The 23,716-nt window shown below is 46.2% G+C and overlaps 1 protein-coding gene across 3 annotated transcripts in view; it reads left to right on the forward strand.

The window, feature by feature from the left end:
* Positions 1 to 23,716, forward strand: part of LOC126536038 (small G protein signaling modulator 1-like) — a 258,900-nt gene that overhangs the window by 149,990 nt on the left and 85,194 nt on the right. For all 3 annotated transcript variants that reach the window (XM_050182933.3, XM_050182941.3, XM_055072625.2), the window contains one exon: positions 6,358 to 6,553. In XM_050182933.3, coding sequence (XP_050038890.2) covers positions 6,358 to 6,553 — 196 coding nt within the window. The remainder of the gene's footprint in view (positions 1 to 6,357; positions 6,554 to 23,716) is intronic.

The following is a 23,716-nucleotide window of genomic DNA, read 5'->3' on the forward strand; positions in this document are numbered from 1 at the left end:
GGGCCTTCCCACAAAGTCTTAACTTTCTTCAACTTGGCGGCAAAGGGTCCACTCATGACGGAGTAGTTGGCTCCTGTGTCTACTAATGCGATGACTGCATGGCCATCGAGCAACACGTCAAGGTCGGTAGCTGTTTGGTTTACGTTGCAGTTAAGTCTTGGTGTCGGATCACGGTTGCGTCACGTTGACGTGTGGCTGGTACGTCAAGTCGTTAGGTCCTTGATCGTTGCATTCTTTGCTTCCAGGCTTCGTCGGAATGGCGGCGTGTCGTTGTTATGTCGTCTAGATAGCGTCTTTGGCGTCTTCGTCGGCGGCGGAGTATCTTCATAATTTGGACGAGCAGCAACCGCACGTCCATCGGGTGCTGCTTATAGTTTTCCGGGTATGGGCCGATGGTCCGGCCACGAGCTGGGCCTGTGTACGGTCGGCGCTGCGGCAACAAGTAGCGGCCTGGTGATGGTGAATGGGATGGTCGTCGAGGGCTCCACTGAGTAGTGGCCAGGTATTCGACGATGTCACGTGGGTGTTCGCCTTGCTGAGGGCGCGGTGCATTGGCGGTGAACCCTCGCAGTCCCATTTTGCGGTAAAAACATCGACGGTAGATTTGGCTTGCTTCCCCGCAATGGTAGCAGAGCGGGTGGTGGTCGGGAGCGCGCCAAATGTGCGTCTTCCTCGCGTAGCTGGACTGGGTGACGGGAGGGCATGCTGGCGTCGGCGGCGGTGGGCGACGGAATTGCGGTGTTACAGGGCCCTGGCATGGTCGCGGAGGGGACCTTGAGAGCGGGTCACGGTGGCGTAGGTCATTGCTTCCGGCTGGGGCTGCGGCAATCGTGGTTGCACCTCAGGAACTCCAAGAGATCGCTGAACCTCTTCTTTGACGATTTCGGTGACTGAAGCTACTTGAGGCTGCGACCTTGGGTAAAACTTCAGCAGCTCTTCCCATAGGACCGCTGTGATAGTCTCTCTCAGATCATCGGTGGCCAGTAATTGAACTCCGGCGTAGTTTGTAGAGTTCGTGCGGTGGTTGATTTGCCGGTGCCGAATTTCGAGTGTCTTCTCGATGCTGGTGGCCTCGTGAAGAAACTCGTCGATGGTCTTCGTATCATTCCGGCGAAAAGTTCCTCCTTCACACCACGCATGTATACGCAGACTTTCTTCAGACATTTCCGGGTCGGCGTCGTGGAATAGACAGCTCATTTGCTTCGTGAAGATCGCAGGGGTCTCATTAGGCAGCTGCACCCGGGTTACTAGTAGTATTTGGGCTCCTTCTTGGCGTACGACGGTTGTGAATGTCTGCAGGAAGCCGCTTCGGAACAGGTCCCACGTCATTAAGGTAGCTTCTCGGTTTTTGAACCACGTCGTGGCGGCATCTTCCAATGCGAAAAAAACAAAACCATTTCGCACCTTGTTGTCGGTGTTCCAGCTGTTAAATGCAGCGACCCTCTCATACGTTTAAAGCCAGCTTTCCGGGTCCTCGCATATTGAACCGCGGAATGTCGGAGGCTCCTTGGGCTGCTGCAGCACGATGGGGGACGCTGGGGCTGTCATTGGGGTTGACTTGGCGACAATCTTCCTGGTCGTCTCAGGGAAAAGTCCGTGCTCCGAAGGCAGTCCTTGCAGCCTGCGGCTACCTTCCTTGTCCTTGTCGATGCAGGTGTCGTGCTTGCGTTTCGGGCTTGGATGGCGGCTTTGCGAGGGCGTTCGGTACATGAACGCACTAGCACCTCCACCAGATGTCACGTGGTAGTGACGGTAAAGTACACATTATCAATACTGGGAAAGATGAAACTAGCCTTTCTCGGACGAGCCTGTGCCCACAGAAACAGGCGACACTTAAAGCACAACAATAGCGGCGAACACAGTCGGCGATCGTCGAAATCTGATCTGCGGGTCAAGTGCGTCGGCTTTTATACATCAGTCATCGAAGGTTCCAGTGCGATCGCTGGTGCCCGCGTGTCTTCCAGAAAGTTCTACACCATTCGCGTCGCGCGATGAAATCAGATTACACAAGGTTCGGTGACAACAGACAGCGGATGGAAGAACCATCGATGACATTCGAGAAACTCCCGATACATGCTGGCGCGTCCTGCGCTGTGCGATACCATTTGTTAGGCCGGGAAACATGGTAGGCCGATAAAGAAAAGCAACTACAAATGTCAATATATATTTATTTATTACATTTCTATGTATGCCGCATTTCGCTTGAGTGTTGGGCAAAAACGAGGCATTCACTTTATTTGTACAATAATATTACTTTATCATTATATATATCTTATGAACCAGTTGTTCACCAAAGGTGGGCAGCGTTCCTTAGTTTTGTAACACCTGCATTTGTTAGTATCCTCTACAAAGGGGCTTACTTTGTGGAGAAATATACTGTGCAGGACTGCTGATTTGGGCTAGTTGGTTAAGGTGGAGAGGGGTGCAGTAATTTGGAAAAAAATCCGGTTTAAGCCAATTTGCATAAATTTTGCTTGGGGTGAAAGCATTTTGAATTATTGGGTTTTACTTGAAAACAATGAACCGTATGGATACTGAACTAATTTGTGATACTTGCATATCATAATGAAGTTCTACAGTATTATTTCGGCTAAGTGCCTATAAAAAGCATGGACATTCGAACATGCAAAGTTCTGCCAGTCTTCTGTTCGTGATAGTCCTGGCCAAATGTTATCACATTGTCTATCATGGGAAGCTGAAGAATACAAGATGATCATGATAAGTTTTTTCTCTCCTTTTTTATGTAAGGGCTTGGGATGGCCAAAAAATGCCAGGAGGTGGTATAATGTAGTCGACTGCGCTGAAGTATAGTACAAGAAAACACAAGCACCCTCATTCTGGAAGCTGTGCCAAATCTCTTTATCAATGTGCAGTGATACCTTGAATGGTTGTATGTCTTCTGCCTTCACTTTATGTCTTATCTAGTGAATATCTAGAATTACTATCTCTTTAAAATTAAGAACCCTTTATTTATGATATGCCCTCTCTTGTTTTAGTGTCTGCTTACACGTCTGTGGTTATTGGATGAGCTCTTTATGTAGCCACATTTTCTGGCTGTCATTGATTATATAGCTAGCAAGCGAGGACTTTCTTTTGTGCTTACCTTGCTCACAAATGACGAGAAAGCATTGTAAGCCCCCCTCCTATCTCTTTTGTTTTGTGTTGTTTTCTTGGAAAAGGTGGCAACCCCAGCCAGAGGGGCATTTAGCACATTACTTAAATTTTAGAACACAACCATGAGAGCATTATGAAAAGGTGCGGCCACAATTGTCACCACACTTTGTGCTGTTCAGACTACTCAGTACATGGCACTTGCCCAAATGTAGAAGTGCGAACAGGTGGCGCAACCATTGCGGTGCACAAAGCGTACAATATACTGCTCAATGCAGACAAGTTATGGTGACCAGTAAGGTATGTGATTAGTACCCCTTGTAACAGGAAAGAGTGGAACAAAAATAGTATCAGGGGGAGAGGCACGAACTGTTGTGGTTCGTAGGTAACACTGTTCGGTTCAGTCATGCTGCAGATGACTTACAACAAATATATTCGAACGTAAACTGGTACATTCTAAAAGGAAGTTTTAAAGATTAATATGCAGCAAAGTAATGTTTAATTGCCTGTCAAGGGGACGAGAGTTTGTTTGTCTGGGCCAGGTAGATCCAAGAGAACCTTGGTTATCAGAATCTCGAGAAAAGATGAAACTGGCTTGGAGTGCACATGGCAGACCACATCATCCAATTCATGTACATTCGCTTACCGATATCCTTTAAAACAAAAGCTTGTAATCGGTGTATTCTGCCGGTAGTAACTTTATAAACTTGGAGAACGAGACAACAAGAAAATTTTGAGGAAATTAAGAATTTTAATGAGCATTGTAGGGAAAAAACTATATGTGTAATTTTAACAGACAGGAAGACGGCATTGGTAGACACGCCTAGGGAAGGGGAACGCATTCAAGGACGAATAGTATTAGGTCATGCGATGAAATTAAGAAATTTTCAGGCAGAGACTAGAGGCAGCATATTCACTACAATTGGGTATCGTCAGGAGAGGCCTTCATTCTGCAATGGACATACATAGGCTGGTGATCATAATTGACTACTCACAAAAGTTTGCAATTGGTAGAAGATGTACTGTCTCGCTGTGCTGGCATGACAAAGGGGGAATGAAGATGGCCAAGTCAGATGGTCAAAGGCACATCTGATTTTCAATACATTGGAACTGGAGTGCAGATTACAATGCTTGCTTTTGTGCACATGGCCTCGTTGCCTACATTAAGTTTTACTGAGCTGCCTGACGCTTTTAAAGCAGCCACAGGAGAGCCATGTTGACAGCACTGGTCAGTATATACCACTTCTGTTGTGTCCTAAAGCAGGGGAAGCCTGCTGTTCGATAAAATGGAGGAGACAGGGCCAGCCCAGCAATCATTTTATTTATTTATTTGTTTATTAAGGTCTTTAGTGGCTTGTTGAAATGGTTCATACCTAGAAAACGCAGCGTATAGTTGAGTGGTACAAAAATATCATCATCAGCAATGGCTCATTCCCCCTTAAGGCAGAGGCTACAAGTGCTCAGGATAGTGAAGCGAACAGTGCATACATCATTAAAATCACCCATACAACACACAGAACAGCATATGTTTTAATAAAGAACAAGCTCAAAACAAGCATACGAACCATCATTAGAGCATTGCACACCCGCCTCGGGAGTACGCTATGGCCATTGATGCTTGCCAAGTGAGAAACGAGGTGCGGCGTGTGAAGCAGCGGGAGCAAGGCGCTTGATTGCGAGCGCTGTTTTCCCCTGCTGAGGAGATTCAAAGTAAAGTCGAAGAGAAGCATCATTGGTGCGAGTTTGACCCCGCTATAACAGTGCGTGAAGCCGCATCTAAGGGTAGAAAACGAGCCAAAAAAGCCGAAATGCGAAAGCAGCAATGCGACAATATGAGATGCCAACGTAGAGAGGAGGCTGAAGCTCGCAGGTAACGGCTTCGTACACGCGTACTTCACACTGTAGCTTGTAATGCGTTGCAAGAAGTCTGACCCCGCCATTTGTATACCTTAATGCTTTACCAAGTGTACAGCAGGCTTAAGCCTTCACGTGTTGCAGGAGTGTAACATGCTGCCGAACATTTTAGATGCCTGTTACTTTTTGACAACCATAGTAGGAGTGGATACATTGGTGAAAACAAGAGAAAATATACGACAGAAACATTTGTGCTGACAGTGTAGACCAAAGAGAAGGCAAGTCACTAAGAAAATTCATAATACACGGGTGTACAATGATATCAGCAAGCGCAAGAAGAAAAAAATACCAATAGGAAGTGATGGATAGGCTAGTAGGATAATGGTAGATCGAGGTGATGCCATTAGTAGGAGTACTTGGTGATGCCTGCCTGCTGTGAGAGCTGTTTGACCAGCTCAGAACAGCTAGGCAACTATGCTTTGCTGCCTTCGTGTACAGTTGCCAAACCAAAGTGTGCTAGCTGCATGTGTGGCTTTATGCAGCAATGCAGTGAACAAAAATGGCAAAGCATGTGGGATAGCTTCCTTTAATGCTTTGATGCAGTTAGGCTAACAACCATGCTAAAAGCAAAATTCCTTTTTCGCTGTTAGTTTCAGCTCAATCACACTGAAGTGCCATTGGTTGAGTGTCTAGGATGCTTGTTAGTACTTGTTATTGTTTATTGAAAAGCTTTGTCCTTGGCAAGAAGCAGGAGGCGTGCTAAAAGAATTTTAAGTTATGAGCAGAAACTGGGGGTGGTGAGAGGATGAGAAGCAAAAGTAAGATGTGGTGCTCATTTAATGGTACATACATTTAGTGTCGTGAGAAAATATCTATAGCAGAATAAAAATGGGTTGGAGCACATACGGCAGGCATTATCAAGTTATGACTGGTAGCTTGCTGCTATCCTTAAAAATAAAAGTATACAATCATTGCATTCTAGCAGTACTAACGTATAGGGCCGAAACTTGGAGATTAAGGTAGAAACTCGAGAAGAAACCAATGACTGCACAATGAGCGAAAATGATAGTGTAATGATGGGTTTAACATTAAAAGACAGGAAAATCAGAATATTAGGAAGTACAATCAAGGTGGTGTGATGAAATTAAGACATTTCCATGCATAGGATGGAATCAGTAGGCACTGGTTGGAGGTCACTGGGAGATGCCTTTATCCAGCAGTGAGCATGAAATGACAACGATTATTTTTGTTCACTAACACAGCGAGTCAAGGAGTGCTCTTCTTGAGGCAAGTAGGTGGTGGTAGGGCCACACAGTAGGGAAAGACATCAACAAAGGAAGTGCTGGCCTTGGGAGCCCAGTGGTCACTCGATGGCTGCTCCTTGCTGCACAGGTGTGGCCGTACCTGCTGGGCCACTACGCGCTGTCAAGCCTGCCAGAGGAGCGGCAGGAACGAGACGCGAGCACGCAGGCGCAGTACGAGGCCACCCTGTCCGAGTGGCTGGCTGCTGAGGCCATGGTGCGCCATCGGGAGGGGCTGCACACTAAGCTCTCCTCCGAGAGCACAACCTCGGAAATACCACTCATTGGTGGGCATATTCTGGATTGTCAAACACTTGCTTTCAGATCATTTGATCAGTTTAGTTTGTCTATTGATCAATCAGTCAATTATTTTATTGATAAATTGCAAGAAATATATATGAATGATATGTGGACCAATAGTCTACGTTACCTAGTGGCTAGTCCAGTGAAAAATACATGAAACATGTCAGCAGTACAAAAAATAATATTTCTAAAGATATAAACAAAACGTAAAAAGGCATGCCCATAATTGTGGCACTGCAATAGATAACAGGTAACATAATGAAGTTGGGACACCTCTACGACGAACCTCATGACAACAAAATTACCTGTACAGCAAAGGATTCTGTATGTTCGGCCTGAATCCCTTTCCTTCTTATGTATTGTGAAAGCCTTTATAGCGAAGACCACTACGGGAAATTTGCCGGTACAACGAAAAAATTTAGGCATCATGGCTATGCCTTACAATAAATGCGAGCGGCACTGCCAGGGCCCTGCTCATCTGCCACTGAGGTGTGGTCAACGTTACAGTGCTAGCGATATTCTTGGTGAGCATGCTGGCCACGCAGTGTCTTGGTCCTGCTGCGGAACTTACTGAGGAACGGGACTGCGGAACAGCTCAACTCGTATGCCACTTGCTGCGACACAGCAGCTGATGTGACAGCTGATGAATACTTCGCAGTTGACAACGATGTCATCATCGTCTAAGCCATCAATGACGAAAAGGTCGTAAATGTCAATGAAGGCACCAGTGATAAGGGGCTTGCGTACCCACCAAGAATGCAGCAGTTATGTACTCTGAAGATGTAACTTGTGTCGCTATTGAGTTATTATGCCAAGGAGCACACAACACTTTAATACAATAAGGTCGGTTGCACTCGCACATTTCATTGGACTAAGTGTGGAGAAGAAAATTAGCGACTCTGCTCAGTATATCTTGAATTCATGGGGAACTAAAGGTTTCATTTTGTGGATTGTGCTAACCTGCTCTATAGGACGTGACGTGGCTCGCAATCTTGACAACGAAGTGACCCATATAATGAAGCATTTTGGAGGTCTCAAGTGCTTTGTTAAAAGACGTTTTACTGTATACACTGACGACTGATTGCAAGGGAAAATAACTCTTAACAAAATCATGAATCTGCTGATAAAATATTTTCAAACTATATTTAAAGTTCCTTGCTACTTTAATTCTCACGTGTAGCTTATTCAAAATTTTTGTCCAGGGGAACTCAATTAATTGTTCTCCATACTTTATCTGTACGTGTCCTTGAACATACCATACTTTAAAGCCTGCCCACATAGGCAGCAATGATTGTCTGGATAATAGCATGAAAAATTTTTTTACTGCCTACGCAAAAAATAAAGAAAGATAAAAAGAAGAAAAACAAGGTAGGAGTGTGCGAATATCAACTTTTCCATATTGAAGTGAATTTAAATAATGAAAACTAAGTGTAAATCGAATTCAGTATTATTTGAATATTTCGTTTAATGCAAATACTGTTGCTTTTGTAAAATGCCATTTTGTTCTCCAATCAGAAGTATTAAAAAATACAATTTTCTTGCGCAGAAAGTAACGTACAGGAAAATTGTGATTTGTGGTAAACCAAATTCTCTAGTACAATACTTTTGCCTGACAGTATCATAAGTACATTTTTTTTTGTGTTGTCGTGAAGGAAAGATAGCTACTTGACATGTTCGGTGAGCAGCGGCCATCCTCCTGCATCCTAATTCCTTCAGACACCGAGAAGAGCTGCGAACTGGACATCTTAGTGCCTGTTATCAGAATGTGTCAGTCTGCAAGCCAATAGTGCGCGCCATGCTTTCACCACCACTCACATGGATGTTTGTTTCTGGCCTAAAATTTGATCATGCACATATAATTCAACCTGTGCTCGTGGCAGTGAGAATTTCTGCCACAATCAAATGAAAATAGTTCTGCTGGTCGGTGAACTCATCCATGTTTTTCCTGCAGTGCTGACGCAGTGCTGTTCGAGAGCTTTCTTGGTTGAGGACATATCTGGTTCCCTTGTTAAAAATTTCCTTGCTTTTTCTAAAGCCAGGTTTTTAATCCAGCTTGCCATTGAAGCATCCTGGGGGTACTCAACTGCTTTGGAATGAAGATCTACAAACAGTGCCAAGCTTGCTACTTGATCAAATTTGTAATTTCCAAATAGTGGCTTAGGCACTTAGCCAGATTGGTAACAAAAACAGACATTTCAACCTGGTGTAGTGACCCCTCGCGAGTGAACACTTGATTTACGTAACGACATATGTGTGAAGTGTAACAGAAGGCGTATCCAGTTTCTATTGTCGCATAGTAGTGACAATAAAGAGCACAGTAGCAATACTGTGAACACGAAACTAACTTTTATTGGGTGCACCTGTGCCTAAAAAACAGGCTACATTTAAAGCACAACGATAGCGGCGAACACGGTCAGCGATCGTCGAAAATCTGATCAATGGGTCAAGCGCGTCGGCTTTTATACATCAATCGTCGAATGTTCCAGACTAATCGTTGGGACCCGCGTGCCTACTACAAAGTTCTATATTATTCGCGTCGCGCACACATGCGATCAGATTACACAAGGCTCGGTCACAGACAGCGGATGGAAGCATCGATAACATTAGATAAATATCCGATACATGCAGGCATGTCCTGCACTGTGCGTTAACATTTGTTAGGCGGTGAAACGTGATCACCCGATAAAGATTAAACAAGTACATGTGTCAATGCCCCTCTCTCGAAAAGCATCGTCCCGATGCTGTAAACAAAAGTAGTAAATAAAAGCACCCGTAGCAAAGAAACAACAAAATAAGGAAGTTCATCAGCATGCGTAAAAGGGCGTTTGATGCAACGCGTGGACCACTTCAGATTGCGCGCGGTAACGCTGTGATTGCGAAATGCCATTTGGCACGACCTCATAGTCCAGTGCGCCAGTACGTCGGATGATATTGTAGGGTCCGAAATAGCGTCGCAATAGTTTCTCACTGAGTCCTCGTTGGCATATCGCGGTCCAAACCCAAAGACAGTCACCGGACTGGCATTCCACGTAGCATTGTCGAATATTGTAGTGTCAGCTGGCGCGCTTCTGCTGGCTTTTGATGTAAAGGCGGGCGAGCTGTCTGGCTTCTTCAGCGCGCTAGAGATAAGCGGCAATGTCCACATTTTCTTCGTCAGCTTTTATACATCAGTCATCAAAGGTTCCAGAGTAATTGCTGGTGCCCGTGTGTCTTCCAGAAAGTTCTACACCATTCACGTCGCGCATACATGAAATCATATTACACAGTGTTCGGTGAATACAGACAGCGGATAGAACCATCAATAACATTCAAGAAACTTCCGATACATGCAGGCGCGTCCTGCGCTGTGCGATAACATTTGTTGGGCGGTGAAACGTGGTCGCCCGATATGGTCGTGGTCGTCCGCTGCAACGTTGTGGCGTGTGTGTTCTGTGTAAATAAAAGAGGCTTTTGGTATTTGGTCACGAGCATGTGCAGACGGGCTTGCACGGTGTTCCGGCATCGGCGGCGCCTAGGCCGCATAGCATATTGACACGTGTACTTGTTTGTCTTTATCGGGCGACACGTTTCACCGCCTAACAAACGTTATCGTACAGCGCAGGACGCGCCTGCATGTATCGGAAGTTTCTGGAATGTTATCGATGCTTCCGTCCGCTGTCTGTGACCGAGCCTTGGGTAATCTGATCGCATGTGTGCGCGACGCGAATAATGTAGAACTTTGTAGAAGGCACGCGGGTCCCAACGATTAGTCTGGAACATTCGACGATTGATGTATAAAAGCCGACGCGCTTGACCCGTTGATCAGATTATTGACGATCGCCGACCGCGTTCGCCGCTATCGTTATGCTATAAGTGTAGCCTGTTTTTGTGGGCACAGGTTCGCCCAGTAAACGTCAGTATTGTGTTTCACAGTATTGCTGCTGTGTTCTTCAACGTCACGACCACGTGACAATATGACATGGTGTCAGAGGTGGGATCAGGTAACTGCAAGATAAGCTGAGCTCCTCCAAGAAACCGCTTGTCACGTGCTCACCCATACTGCAAGTGTCAAATCTGCCGTGCGCATTCTTTACGTGAAAGCCGGGTGTCGAGAGCTCCTAATAATGGCTGCCGAGAATGGTGCAGAAGTGGCGGGCAGCCCAATACTACCAACTGCCATGACGCTGCCACCGCGGTTTGACTTTGAGGACCCTAGCGAGTGGCTCAAGTGGATTCTTCATTTCAAAGGTTATAGCTTTGCTTCTGGACTTTACTGAGCTACCGACGAGGTAAAGGTCAGAACTCTTCTCTACACAACGGGTTCGCAAGAAGCTAGAAGGATTCTTGACACGCTAGGATTAGAAGCGGCATAATGAGCATGTTTCGATGCCATCAAAAAGTAGTTCAAGGCGTATTTTGTTCATCCGCCTAACGGAGTGTACGAAAGCGTAAAGTTTCACCGCCGAATCCAAGAAAAAAAACAAACAGTAGACAGCTTCATCACGGCTCTGCGTGAACCTGTAAATAGATGTAATTATGAATCGAAGGATGTTGAGAATTGTTTGGTGTGCGACTGTTTTGTCGTTGGACTGCGTGACTTTGCACTTTCTGACAAACTGTGCCGCACCACGAAACTTACGCTGGATGATGCTATCCTACAAGCCCGTATTCACGAAGACGCACTTAAGGCACGAGCTGCGGTATTCAAGGGTGCCTGTCAACATTCTGATTCGGGTGGCACCGAACATAGTGCTTCGCTGTCAGAAGCCAAATTTGGCCAGTGTGGGCAGCCCCAGCTATGGACATCGCAGAAGCAGCGGAAAAGTAAACCTCCAGGAAAGTATGACGTGTCACCTCGGACGAGAACATGTTGCCGCTACTGTGGTCATTCATTGCATTCGAGACCTGAATGTACAGCTCGTTGAGCGAAGTGCCATAACGGCAAATGTGAATGTGAATGTGAAGCGTATGTGAAAAGAAACTGAATGTCAACGCTGTAGATCTGCACGCCGTCTCATCAAACAGAAACACTTACATGGCGAAGTTCGTTTGCGTGGTTGTGATAGGGCATGAAGGACTCTTCAAGGTGGACATCGGAGAAGATGTCGCAGCCGTCTCTCAGGAGTTTCCAGGCCTTCTGAAGAAATTGCACAAGCCTGATCAAGTTCTCACAGGACCCAGCAACACACGCCTGGAAGCCACGGGGGTGTTCCAGGCAACCCTCGAGTGGAAAGGAAGGTCTACAGTGCTGCTTTTCTGTTTCTGTTTTCTTTTCTGTTCTGTGATGCCGACAGACTCCTTTGTTGGGCTTTCCAGCCATCACGGCACTCAAAATTGTTATGTTTGTTGACCCCGTCACTGCAGAGAAGCCTGCCTTCCTGCCAGGCGACATCTTTGAAGGCCTCGGTGAACTCAGAGAAGCGTACAGCATAAAGCTGCACCAAGATGCTCAACCATTTTCGCTTAGTGTTCCGAGAAGAATACCGCTGCCTCTTCACAAGGCAGTAAAGAAGCAGCTGCAAAAAATGGAAACCGAAGGTGTGATCTGCTGTACGGACGCTCCGACTGAGTGGTGCTCTGGCATCGTCGTTGTTCCTAAGTCTTCAGGGGGCTACAGAATCTGCATGGACCTGACAAGCTTGAATCAGTCTGTGCTCTGCAAACGACCTTCTGCAATACCTTCAGTAGAAAGCATCTTGGGGAGCATCAGCCAAGGTGAAGTGTTCTCCACACTTGATGCCACTGTGAGATTTCACCAGGTGAAACTAGCGAAACAAAGTCAGTAGCTGATAACATTCATTACTCCTTTTGGCAGATACTGTTTCCAATTGCTTCCATTTGGTATTTCCTCTGCTTCAGAATACTACCAACGCCAAATGAGTAGCACCTTGGAAGGAACGGATGGTGTGGTGAACATGATTGACAACGTCCTAGTCATTGGGCAAACAAAGGAAGAGCATGATCGAAGACTGGAAAATGCTTTGCAACGGTTTAGAACAGCTGGAGCCAGACTGAACAAAGCTAAGTGTATTTTTGCAGTGCCCAAAGTAAAGTTTCTGGAATAGTGGTGGGCCGTGATGGAATTGCACTTGAGCTTGACAAGATCAACGCCCTGAAAAACCTGCAGGCACCTTCAGACATCAGTGGGGTGAGAAGACCGGTTGGAATGGTCAACCACGTGGGATATTTTCTGCCAAACTTGTCCGAGATAACAGTACCTATCCGGGCTCTTTTCTCAAGAAACAGTGAATGGTATTGGGCGCTGGATCAACAAAAGGTAAAGGATGCACTTACGTACATCACCACAGTGGCCAAGTACGATTCAGTGCTCCACACAATGGTGTCAGCTGATGCTAGCTCATATGGTGTTGGTACAGTGCTGTTCCAGGACCAACGCTCAGGGGAGACGCGTGTCGTTGCATACATTTCAAGGCCACTGTCACCTGCCGAGGTGAGCTACGGCCAGACCAAAAAGGAGGCCTTCGCAGTAACATGGGCAGGGGAAAGATTTGACCAATTCGTCAGGGGTATACTCTTTGACATAGAGACTGTCTACAGGCCACTTCCTACATTACTAAGTAAAGCAGGGGGTATTCTGTAAGAGTTTCCCTAGTGAACTGTATTTCAGCTGCTGCTGATTGGCTAGGGCCGCTCATCTCCTCCTCTCTCGTACAGCTGCATCCAATCAGCAGTGGCCAAAAGGGACAGTCCACTAGGTGGACTCTTATAGAATACCCCCTCCCCAGAGCTGGACACAACAATGCCACCACGCATGCAAATATTCCGAATGAGGCTCCTGCAATGCCAGTACAGTGTTTTGTACATTCCAGGAAAGCTCTTGGCCACTGCAGATACCCTGTCATGCGCTCCAACTGTTGCTCCAAAGAGAAACCAAGACACAGAATGGCTGGAAGGAGACGTTGCAGTTATGGAAGTCACAGAAGTTACTGCAATGACGGTGGATGCCCTCTTCAAACACCAGGAAGAAGATGCTGTTTGCGTGGGTCTTCTCAAATTGTGCAAAGGTGGCTGGCCAGACAACCATCGGATGTGCCTCAACTACTGCACGACTATTGGAAAGAACGAGGCAGCTTATCTGTCGTCAAAGGACTGCTGCTGAAAGACTGCAGAATAGTGGTTCCTAAGCCCCTCCATAAACCATGCTGCTCAAGATTCACTAGCGACACCAAGGTATTAGAAGATTCAAGGCCCTAGCGCATGAATCGGTATGGTGGCCCACTATCAACAGTGAAATTTTTATTTGGTGCCTGGTTTCATGAATTGTTTGCAAACGAGAGTTCAGCACAGTGAGCCTCTCGTGTCTGCTCCTGTCGCGAACTTGTCGCGTGTCACTGATCTTGGAGGCTTGCGGATGTTAGGAGAGATGCAGTCGGGAGACGCAGGGCAACACAGCAAACAGATTTTAATTAATTAACCCAAATTCAAAATGAAAAACTCAGTTGACTAAAAATAAAACTCCACTAAGAAATAGTGACATTTGCATAGCCTAAATATTCCCTTCGTCTACGTTCGTCCTTAGCGGTTACTAAGCGAAAGTCAGGCAACCCTAGCCTATGGTTGCGACGCCATCAGAAAGGAGTGTTCTTACCATAGAGTTTCTCACCATAACACCTAGAGGGAAATATGGCGCCACCGTCTATGGGAATTTCTTAAGGGGCGCCGTGCCGTGATGGGAATGACGGTATATGTGTCTGTGAGGCTCGTGTTGGCTGGTTTTGTAAGAGGCTTCGTCTAGAACGCAGATATGGCTACACAAATAACGCGTTCTTAAAGTAAAATTTTTGTAAAATGTTTGCATTCACGCATATTACATCTTTACTCACCTACAATGCATGACCAATCGAAGAAAAGCAAGAACAGACGACAAACTGTTTCAAAGCGAACGTAAATCCCGTCGTCTGTCCTCTAACTTTAGCGGCCCGCTGATACATTTTACGTATTGTATAATTGTACACGCAATAGCAAGTTCTCATACCTAAACAAAAATGTTTCAGTGTAATAGTTAAGCTAAAACAGCTTTTTACCTGCTCTTTTAGTAGAAAATGAATCATTGTGACATGAATCATTGGTGCTTGCCTGTCTCTCCGAGAACGATGCCAATCCGAAGCCACAATATGCCGGCATTCCCATGCATACCACAGCTCAGCAGCGCCAGCTTTCCCTCTAAGTAATTTATTTATTTATTTATTCAATACTGTCAATCCCGTCAGGGATCGTAACAGAAAGGGCATTCAAAAAAGTACACTGACATACAAACATGACAATAATAACGGTTTGGAAATACACATTAATACACAGAATAAACTTATACATCAGTAGCAGTAAAAAATATACAATCAGGTTCACGCTGCAAGATTTGGGTTGGACAGATAAATGTGTTAAAATGCAAAACAAAGGTAGTAACCAAGTGATACTGACAGTAAACAAAATAATTACTGAGATGTAAGTAGATCGTTTTCAACAAGCGTGATAAAAGCAGTTAGTGATGAACTATTAACAGAGCCCACGTTCAAAGCGTTCCAATCGCGTATAGTCTGTGGAAAGAATGAGTACCTGAAAGTGTCAGTGCGGAATGAATACTCGTTTAGTGTGTGTGTGGGGGAGGGGTTATGACGTGTTTTCCTCGTTTGAGATTTCGTTATGTATCGTGAGGTATCCAGATTTAATTGATTATTTATGAGTTGGTAAATGGTTTTAAGGCGCGCTAGTTTTGCTCTGTTTTGGAGGGTTAGCATCCCGGCTTGTTTGAGTAGCTCTGTCGGTGAGTCTGCTAGCCTATGTTTGTTAAATATGTATCTGAGCGCCTTTCTCTGAACGCCTTCAAGTTTTTTGATCAGCTTGTTAGTGAAAGGAAACCAAACTACGTTTGCATACTCTAGTACCGGTCTGACAAATGTTTTATATGCTAGTAACTTTATATCAGATGGTGCTAGTCTGAGGCGTCTATTAATGAAAAATAACTGTTTTAGTGCGGTTGCCGTGACTTTGTTAACGTGAGCATCCCATCTGAGGTCAGAGGTTAGTAATATGCCTAAGTATTTGTATTCACAGACAGAAACGAGCGGGAAGCTGTTTAGTGTGTACTGAAAGAGTGATCTATGTTTTTTCCTAGTTACAGACAATACAACAGATTTATTAACGTTAATAGTCACCTGCCAATCTTCACACCATTTGGTTACTGATGCTATGGCGTTATTTAAAGCTATATGGTCGGCGACAGAGTTAATTTCCTGATATAGCACGCAGTCATCGGCAAAAAGTCTAATGTTGTTAAAGATGTTAGCAGGAAGGTCGTTTATAAAAATTAGGAATAACACTGGGGCTAAGACGCTTCCTTGTGGTACACCTGATCTGACGTCAGCTGTTACGGATTTCTCGTTGTTAATTTCGACAAACTGAGTACGGTTAGTGAGGTAATCAGTAATCGAGTCTAAAATTGGGCCAGTTCCTAAAGTTAGTTCAAGCTTCCTAATAAGTTTTGGGTGTGACACACGGTCGAAGGCTTTCGAGAAGTCTAGGAAAATAAGGTCAATTTGTTTTTGGTGATCAATAGAGGTGGTTACGTCATGCACGAGTTCAATTAGTTGAGTAACGGTAGAAAGTCCCTTTCGAAAGCCATGCTGGAAAGGCGTCAGAATTTGGTTATCTTCTAGATAGGTTGTTATGTGCTTTAAGATGATGTGTTCAAGTAGCTTGCATATTGTGCTGGTTAGTGAGATTGGTCTGAAGTTTGAAGGATCTGATTTGCTTCCTGATTTATGTATTGGTGTTATTTTCGCTGTTTTCCATTCTTTAGGAAGGGTGCAGGATGACAGGGATTTGTTAAAGAGTATTACTAAAAACTTCGCAATCCACTCGGCATATCTGCGCAGGAATGTGTTAGAAATGTTATCAGGCCCCGATCCTTTTTTAGTGTCTAAATTTAGTAGTAGGTTTAAGACTCCAGCTTCAGTCACAGTAAGGGGCCCTAGTTGCTTGCCGGTGCAGGGGCTATTGCGGGGTGCATTTCCATCGTCTGTAGTAAAAATGGAACAAAAGTAGTTATTCAGTGTGGTTGCAGTATTTCGATTTTCCTCCGAGGACGGGTGACTGTCATTATGTACTTTAGGATTTAAGTAACGCCAGAACTTCTGGGGAGAACCTTTTAGGAAATTTGTTAGCGTATTTGAAAAATAGAATGCTTTAGCTATTTTGATTTTAGATTTTAAATCGTTAGTGGCTAATGCTAATTTTTCGGCTGTTCGTTCTGATGGGTGGCGTCGTTGCGTTTTTTTCAGTCGCCGGACCTTCCGTTTGGCATGAATTACAGTTCGAGTAATCCAAGGATTATTCTTTCGCGTTATTTTAGTCTTAGTAGGAACAAAATTAGTAATACAATATGATAGAATATTTTTAAACCTATGCCATAGAATTTCCATATCGGTATTAGTGTCATCTGAGAGTTGACGGAACAATGATAGCTCTTCAGATAATGTGTCAAGTATGCTAGTGTCGTCAGCTCGGCTGTAGTCAGGAAATGTTATTGTTCGGGATGAGGGTGTAGTGTAATGAAACGGGACGGAACACATTATTAGTTTGTGGTCAGACAGGCCTTCAAGTACTTTTACATTCGCGTCATGATAAGGGAAATGATTGCTCAAAAACACTAAATCCAATATGTTAGAGCTAGTTCCTTGTACACGGGTAGGTTCTGTTACGATCTGCGTGAGGTTGAAGGAAAGCATCATATCGAAAACAACTTCCGCGCAAGGTGAATGATGTTGCAGTGTACTCCAGTCGATATCAGGAAGATTGAAGTCACCTAGAAGTATTAGTCTGGTGCTCCTAACATGACGTTGTATATAAGTACATAATAATTGAAATATGTCTGAATCGGAACAAGGGCTGAGATAAACGCATCCAACTATGATGTCGCCACTAGAAAAACAGAGTTTGCAAAAAATCGCTTCCACCCCTTCAACTTCAGGCATTGTAAGGAAAGGGACTTTATCTTTTATTAACAAAGCCACGCCTCCACCACGTGTCGGTCTGTCCTTACGAATTATAGCGTAGTTTGGGGGAGTTATTTCAAAATTGTTAATGTCTTTTGTTAGCCAGGTTTCCGTAATGGCTAGGAAGTCCGGTTCGAAACCCACTAGTAATGATTCAAGGTGACCGAGCTTGTTGACAATGCTACGCGCATTTATGTTCATGAACGTTATTTGGGACGTTGCTGGCGGCGTGGGCGAAGGGTTCGTGCTTCTGTGTCCTGGTTCTTTGTTTGGTTTGAAGTACTTGTAACAAGGCACACGTCTTTTTTTACATCGTCCCAAAAATATAGCTCCCCGTTTATCTTTAGTTTTTCGTAAACCAGAGAGACTTTATCGCCGGAATTTTTTTTTTGGTTTGCCGTATTTCCACAAGTTTCTTCTAATGTCGCGAACGCGGGGTGAAAAATCTTCACTGATGGCAAACGCAGTCCCCTTTAGTTTGTGACAATTTCGCAAAACTTTTGCTTTGTCGAAATATTGTGAGAAACTCTATGGTTCTTACAAACTTCTCCGTATCTCCGAGCCTGATGCCTGCCGGATCTTCCTCATCGTCGACGCCGTAGAGGTTGCTGCCTTGATGTCGGTCAGTCAACCCGTCTGTCTTTGATGCCGGTGTCCCGAACTCAGTCGGTGACGTGGCACTCCGGCCTCACTGGCTAGGCTTAACGCCGGGCTCCGCCGCTACTTTCACTGCCGACGAAACGCCCCGCGGACGTGCTGGTCTGCCTCTGGAGGGGAATCCTTCCTGGAGTGCCCGGCACCGCCGTGAGAGGCTGCAGCAGGTACAAGGAGCCTCGCTCGAACGTCGCCGAGGTCGACGGTCACACCGTAGTTCGCCAGCGTCACGGGCTTGACCGAACCACCATGGCTCTCGTCGCCAGTGCGATGCTGATGCTCCAACCTTCTTGGCCCAGAGCCATGTCGATAATGCCAGCTCAGTGCCGCTTCTCTCCCTATCACAGCTTGGGTAATGCGCCTCGAGGGCTCGTGCCGTTCGGACCGATCCGTGCATATCGTCCTCTTCCTTTCTTTTGGCGCCGCATGGCTCTTACACATGACATGGGTCCCCTTTTGAGGAGTTTTTTTTCCAAGAAAACTGCTTTCTGTCGGTCTTCTTGGTGGCAAATTTGACTCTTCCGCTGTGACTTGGATGCATTTTCTTGCGTCGTCGTGGCTCACAACACATCACCACACTGCCACACACATTTCACCACATGCACAGCTCGCAACGTTTGTGAGTTCATTTTCCCCACCGCTATACATGTGTATGCTTGTTCGTCCTCATTATACTCTTGATATTTCATCACTTCAACGCCCTACTCATGAAATCCGCCCCCAGATTCTGTCGTCCTTTGATGTACTATATATAGAAACAGTATTCTTGCAAGGCGAGGCTCCATCTCATTATTCTTCCATTAGTTAGCTTTGCTGAAAAAGCTCTAGTCCTCTCCTCGTCCTTCCCCTTTTCTATCTCCCTTCTTACACATCCCTTAGCCACTCTCTTTTGGCATAGAACACGATTTCACATACCGTTCCACATCACTCTGCACCCCCATCCAAAAGAACTCTTCTGTGATCCTTTCTAACGTGTTTATTCCTTCGTGACTGTGTTCCTCAGCTCCTTCGGGACCATCAATTGTAGTACATCCCTACCTGAACTAAACACACAGTTCTGGTAAAATAGGTTATTCTTTATAAACTCCACCACTGTCCTACTCCTTTTCCTTCACACCAGTTCCCCTATATTCCCCCTTTCGTATTGAGTCATCCTCGTTCTGTAATTCTTTAAATTCTGCAGCGGTAATATTTAATCCCTTAATGGCTGCAACCTGCAATGCTGTCAGAGGTTTGGTGCTGCTGTTGCTTGCTCGCATTTGTACTGCTGCCACTACGTCTACCTCTTGCATCCCCTCTTGTTGCGCTTCTGAGTGTTCTTTCTCTTCCAAGTCATTCCCTGTCCTCTTCCAACTAGGGTCTGGGTCATCTACCTTCACCCCAGGTACATTTCCGACAATCAAATCATAAAGGGGGTCCTCCATACATCTAGCTGTGACCAGCCCTGTAAAAAATGGTGTCGATATTTGAATCCCTGCCTCTCGCAGATATTTAATGGACTTATCTTCCAAAATTACTGGTTTAAAGTACCCGGTCATGCTTTCTGGTGGCACTAGACTCCTTGCTATCATGATATGGGCTCCCGTGCTTCTCAAGACTAGATTTGCGTCCTTGTACCTCGCCTTCCACTACAGGCATGTCCTACTCTCTCTGTCCGTCTTCTCTTGACCTCATGATACATGCCGTCTTATCCAGAAATCTAGTCCTGCATTCGTTTGCATTGTGACCTTTCTTTTGGCACCAACTGGCAAACCACTAGTGTTTTCTGATGATTACCTCTCACTCGGCAGTTCACCGCTAAATGACCTAACTGGTTACATAGAAAACATCTCTGGGGTCCCCTTTGTCTACTGATTTGCCCCTGGTTCTTCATCTTTCCTACTGTTGCCATGTGCGCCTCTTTTTCGCCCTTTCCTAAATTTCTCAATCCTTGTGCCTCTATGAACTGGTCTGTTTGTTCTGCCATCCGCTCCAAAGTTCGTAGTTTTCTCTCTTTAAGGAATATCGCCAAACAGCTGCTACACCTGGCAAGAAATTGTACCCGCACTACCTTGTCACGAACCCCTTCATACGTTTTGTCCGCCTCGGACAGCTCTAACCACCTGTCAAAATAATTTGTTAGACGATATGCGAACTGCTTGCCTGTTTCTGAATCTTCAGGCTTACATGACCTAAACTTCTTCCAGAACCCTTCTGCGGTCAACCTGAGTCTTTGCAATAACGTTTTCTTCACCTTGTTATAGTCTAATGACTCCTCTGCTGGTATACACCCAAAGACACTCAGAGCATCGCCCTGTAAACACATGCTTAAAGCTTTATGCCTACTTGCTCCTCTCCCAGCCTTTCCCGACTTATATCCTTTCAAACCGATGCAAATACGCATCCAGGTCCTCCCTCGGCTCATTGAAAGGTGCCATCAATTTCCTACGTTTTACAGAAATGAGAGGTTAAAGAAATCGGTCTATAATTATATATGTGTTTGTCACCGGTCTTGAATAAAGGAAGAACTTTAGCCATTTTCCAGGATGAGGGTACAGTAGAGGATGCCAGGGACTTGCGAAATATAACAGTAAGGTAACGACAGGTCCATAATGACTACCATACCAAAAACAAAAGAAAAGAAGCACAGGCGTACGTAGAAAAAGCAAAAGCAAACATGGAATTTCGATCTGTCGGCCGGGGTCCGGCCTTCATCAAGAATGCGATGTCTGTAAGGGGGAAGCTTATTAAGAAGAAAAGAGAAAAACATATGGCGTCATGAATACCAACACGCGTATATTCACTGAAGTCAAAAATAAGAAAAGGAAGAAAGAAAAGAAGTGCAGGTAGCCTATGAATACAAACAAGCGTACATTCAGTAGCATCTACAAGGGAGGGGCGTCAGAAATATAAGATGGAAAGATGCAGCCAGTGGAATGCCGGCGAGAGGGGTCACATGTTAGCATAGAGCATGCGATGGGTCGCAGCTGCCAGAAGAGTGTTTCTCTTGTTCTTTGTTTGAAGTTACTGCAACTTTTGTGACACCATGAAGACAGCCACTTGGTTATATGGAACTGATACTGTGACCTCCAGTAACCTCCAAGTTCCGCAAACTATGTTCCATAGCATTCTTTGCACAGGTGGTACCTTTGGTGATTGCGGTCAAACTGTTTTCTTTAACAAAGTCTACTCCTGTTAGAAAAATAGAATAAGAAATAAATGAAAAATTATATCATAAAGTACCAAACATCAATATAACAGAAGGGCGAGAAGAATCTCTAATGCATGACGTGGAAATGTACATATCGGCACATAAACATGCTATATAATTTTGACACGTGTACTTGTCTTTATCGGGCGACACGTTTAAAAAAATTATGGGATTTTACGTGCCAAAACCACTTTCTGATTATGAGGCACGCCGTAGTGGAGGACTCCGGAAATTTCGACCACCTGGGGTTCTTTAACGTGCACCTAAATCTAAGTACATGGGTGTTTTTGCATTTCGCCCCCATCGAAATGCGGCCGCCGTGGCCAGCATTCGATCCCGCTCAGCAGCCCAACACCACTGAATACCCACGGCGAGTGGGCGACACGTTTGACCGCCTAACAAATGTTATCGCACAGCGCAGCACGCGCCTGCATGTATTGGAAGTTTCTGGAATGTTATCGATGGTTCCATCCGCTGTATGTGAGTGAACCTTGTGTAATCTGATTGCATGTGTGCGCGACGCCAATAATGTAGAACTTTGTGCAAGGCACGCGGGTCCCAGCGATTACTCTGGAACATTCGACGACTGATGTATAAAAGCCGATGCGCTTGACCCGCTCTTCAGATTTTCGACGATCACCGAGTGTATTCGCTGCTATCGTTCTTTGAGTGTAGCCTGCTTTTGAGGGCACGAGTTCGACCAATAAAACGCCAGTTTCTTTAATCAAAGTTTTGCTGCCTTCTTCACCGTCATTACCACGTGACATCTGGTGAAGGTGATTTACGTTCATGTACCGGACGCCCCCGACAAGCCGTAATCCAAGCCCGGACCGCAAAGACAACACCAACGTCGTCCCGGAACATCGAGCAAGCCGCCGGCTACAGCAGCTGCCCCCGGAACACGGTCTTCTACCAGATACGACCAAGAAGCCAGTCCAAGAAGATCATCCAGAGACGACCAAGAAGACATCCGCAATGGCAGCCGCAGCGGCCCCGATAATTCTGCAGCAGCCCAGGGAACCACCGGCGTTCCGCAGTTCCACAGTTGAGGACCCGGAAAGCTGGGTGGAGATGTATGAGAGGGTCGCTACGTTTACCAGCTGGGACAGCGACGACAAGCTGCGACATGTCTATTTCGCATTGGAGAACGCCGCCAGGGCGTGGTTCGAGAATCAAGAAGCCACCTTGACGACGTGGGACCTGTTCCGAAGCGGCTTCCTGCAAACATTTACAAGCGTCGTGCGAAAAGAGCGAGCCCAAGCTCTACTGGAGACCAGAGCGCAGCTGCCGAATGAGACGATCGCGATCTTCACGGAGGAGATAAGCCGTCTGTTCTGCCACGCCGACCCGGAAATGTCTGAGGAGAAGGAAGTCCGCCTACTGATGAGTGGTGTAAAGGAGGAACTTTTCACCGGGATGGTAAGAAGCCCACCGAAGACCGTCGACGAGTTTCTTCGTGAGGCGACGAGCATCGAGAAAACGCTGGAAATGCGGAACCGGCAATTCGACCGCCGCACCAAGTCAACAAACTACGTCGGAGTTCAATCACTGGCCACCGACGACCTGCGCGAGACTACCAGGGCAGTCGTACGAGAGGACCTTCATCGCAACCTCAAGTGGCCTCAATCGCCGAAATCGTCAAAGAAGTCCAGCGATCACTTGCAGTTCCCGAGCTACAAACACAATCATCGCAGCCGCAGCCAGAAGCGATGACCTACGCCGCCGTCGCCCGCCTTCAAGGTCCCCCTCCACGACAGCGCCCGGGCCCTGTGACGCCGCAATTCCGTCGACCAACGCCGCCGCCGCCAGCACGCCCACCCGTCGCCCAGCGCAGCGACCCGAGGAAGACAGACATTTGGCGCGCTCCCGACCACCACCCGCTCTGCTACCACTGCGGAGAAGTGGGTCACGTCTACCGACGATACCGATACCGAGAGATAGGACTGCGAGGGTTCGCCGTCAACGCTCCGCGCCCGCAGCAAGGTGAACGCCCTCGCGATATCGCCGACTACATCGCCGCTACTCAGGGGAGCTCTCGACGACCGTCCCGTTCGCCGTCACCAGGCCGCTACCTGTCGCCGCAGTGCCGACCATACACTGGCCTATCCCGGGGCCGGTAAGCGAGCCCATATCCGGAAAACTAAAGCAGCAACCGATGGAAGTGCGGCTGCTGTTCGTCGAACTGACGAAGATCCTCCGCCGCCGACGAAGACGCCGAAGAAACAACCCCGAAGGCATAACGACACGCCGCCGTCCCGACGAAGTCTGGAAGCAAAGAATACAACGACGAAAGACGACCAGACGACGTCACA

This window comes from Dermacentor andersoni, chromosome 3 (assembly GCF_023375885.2).
Source record: "Dermacentor andersoni chromosome 3, qqDerAnde1_hic_scaffold, whole genome shotgun sequence".
In the NCBI taxonomy this organism is placed as follows: domain Eukaryota; kingdom Metazoa; phylum Arthropoda; class Arachnida; order Ixodida; family Ixodidae; genus Dermacentor; species Dermacentor andersoni.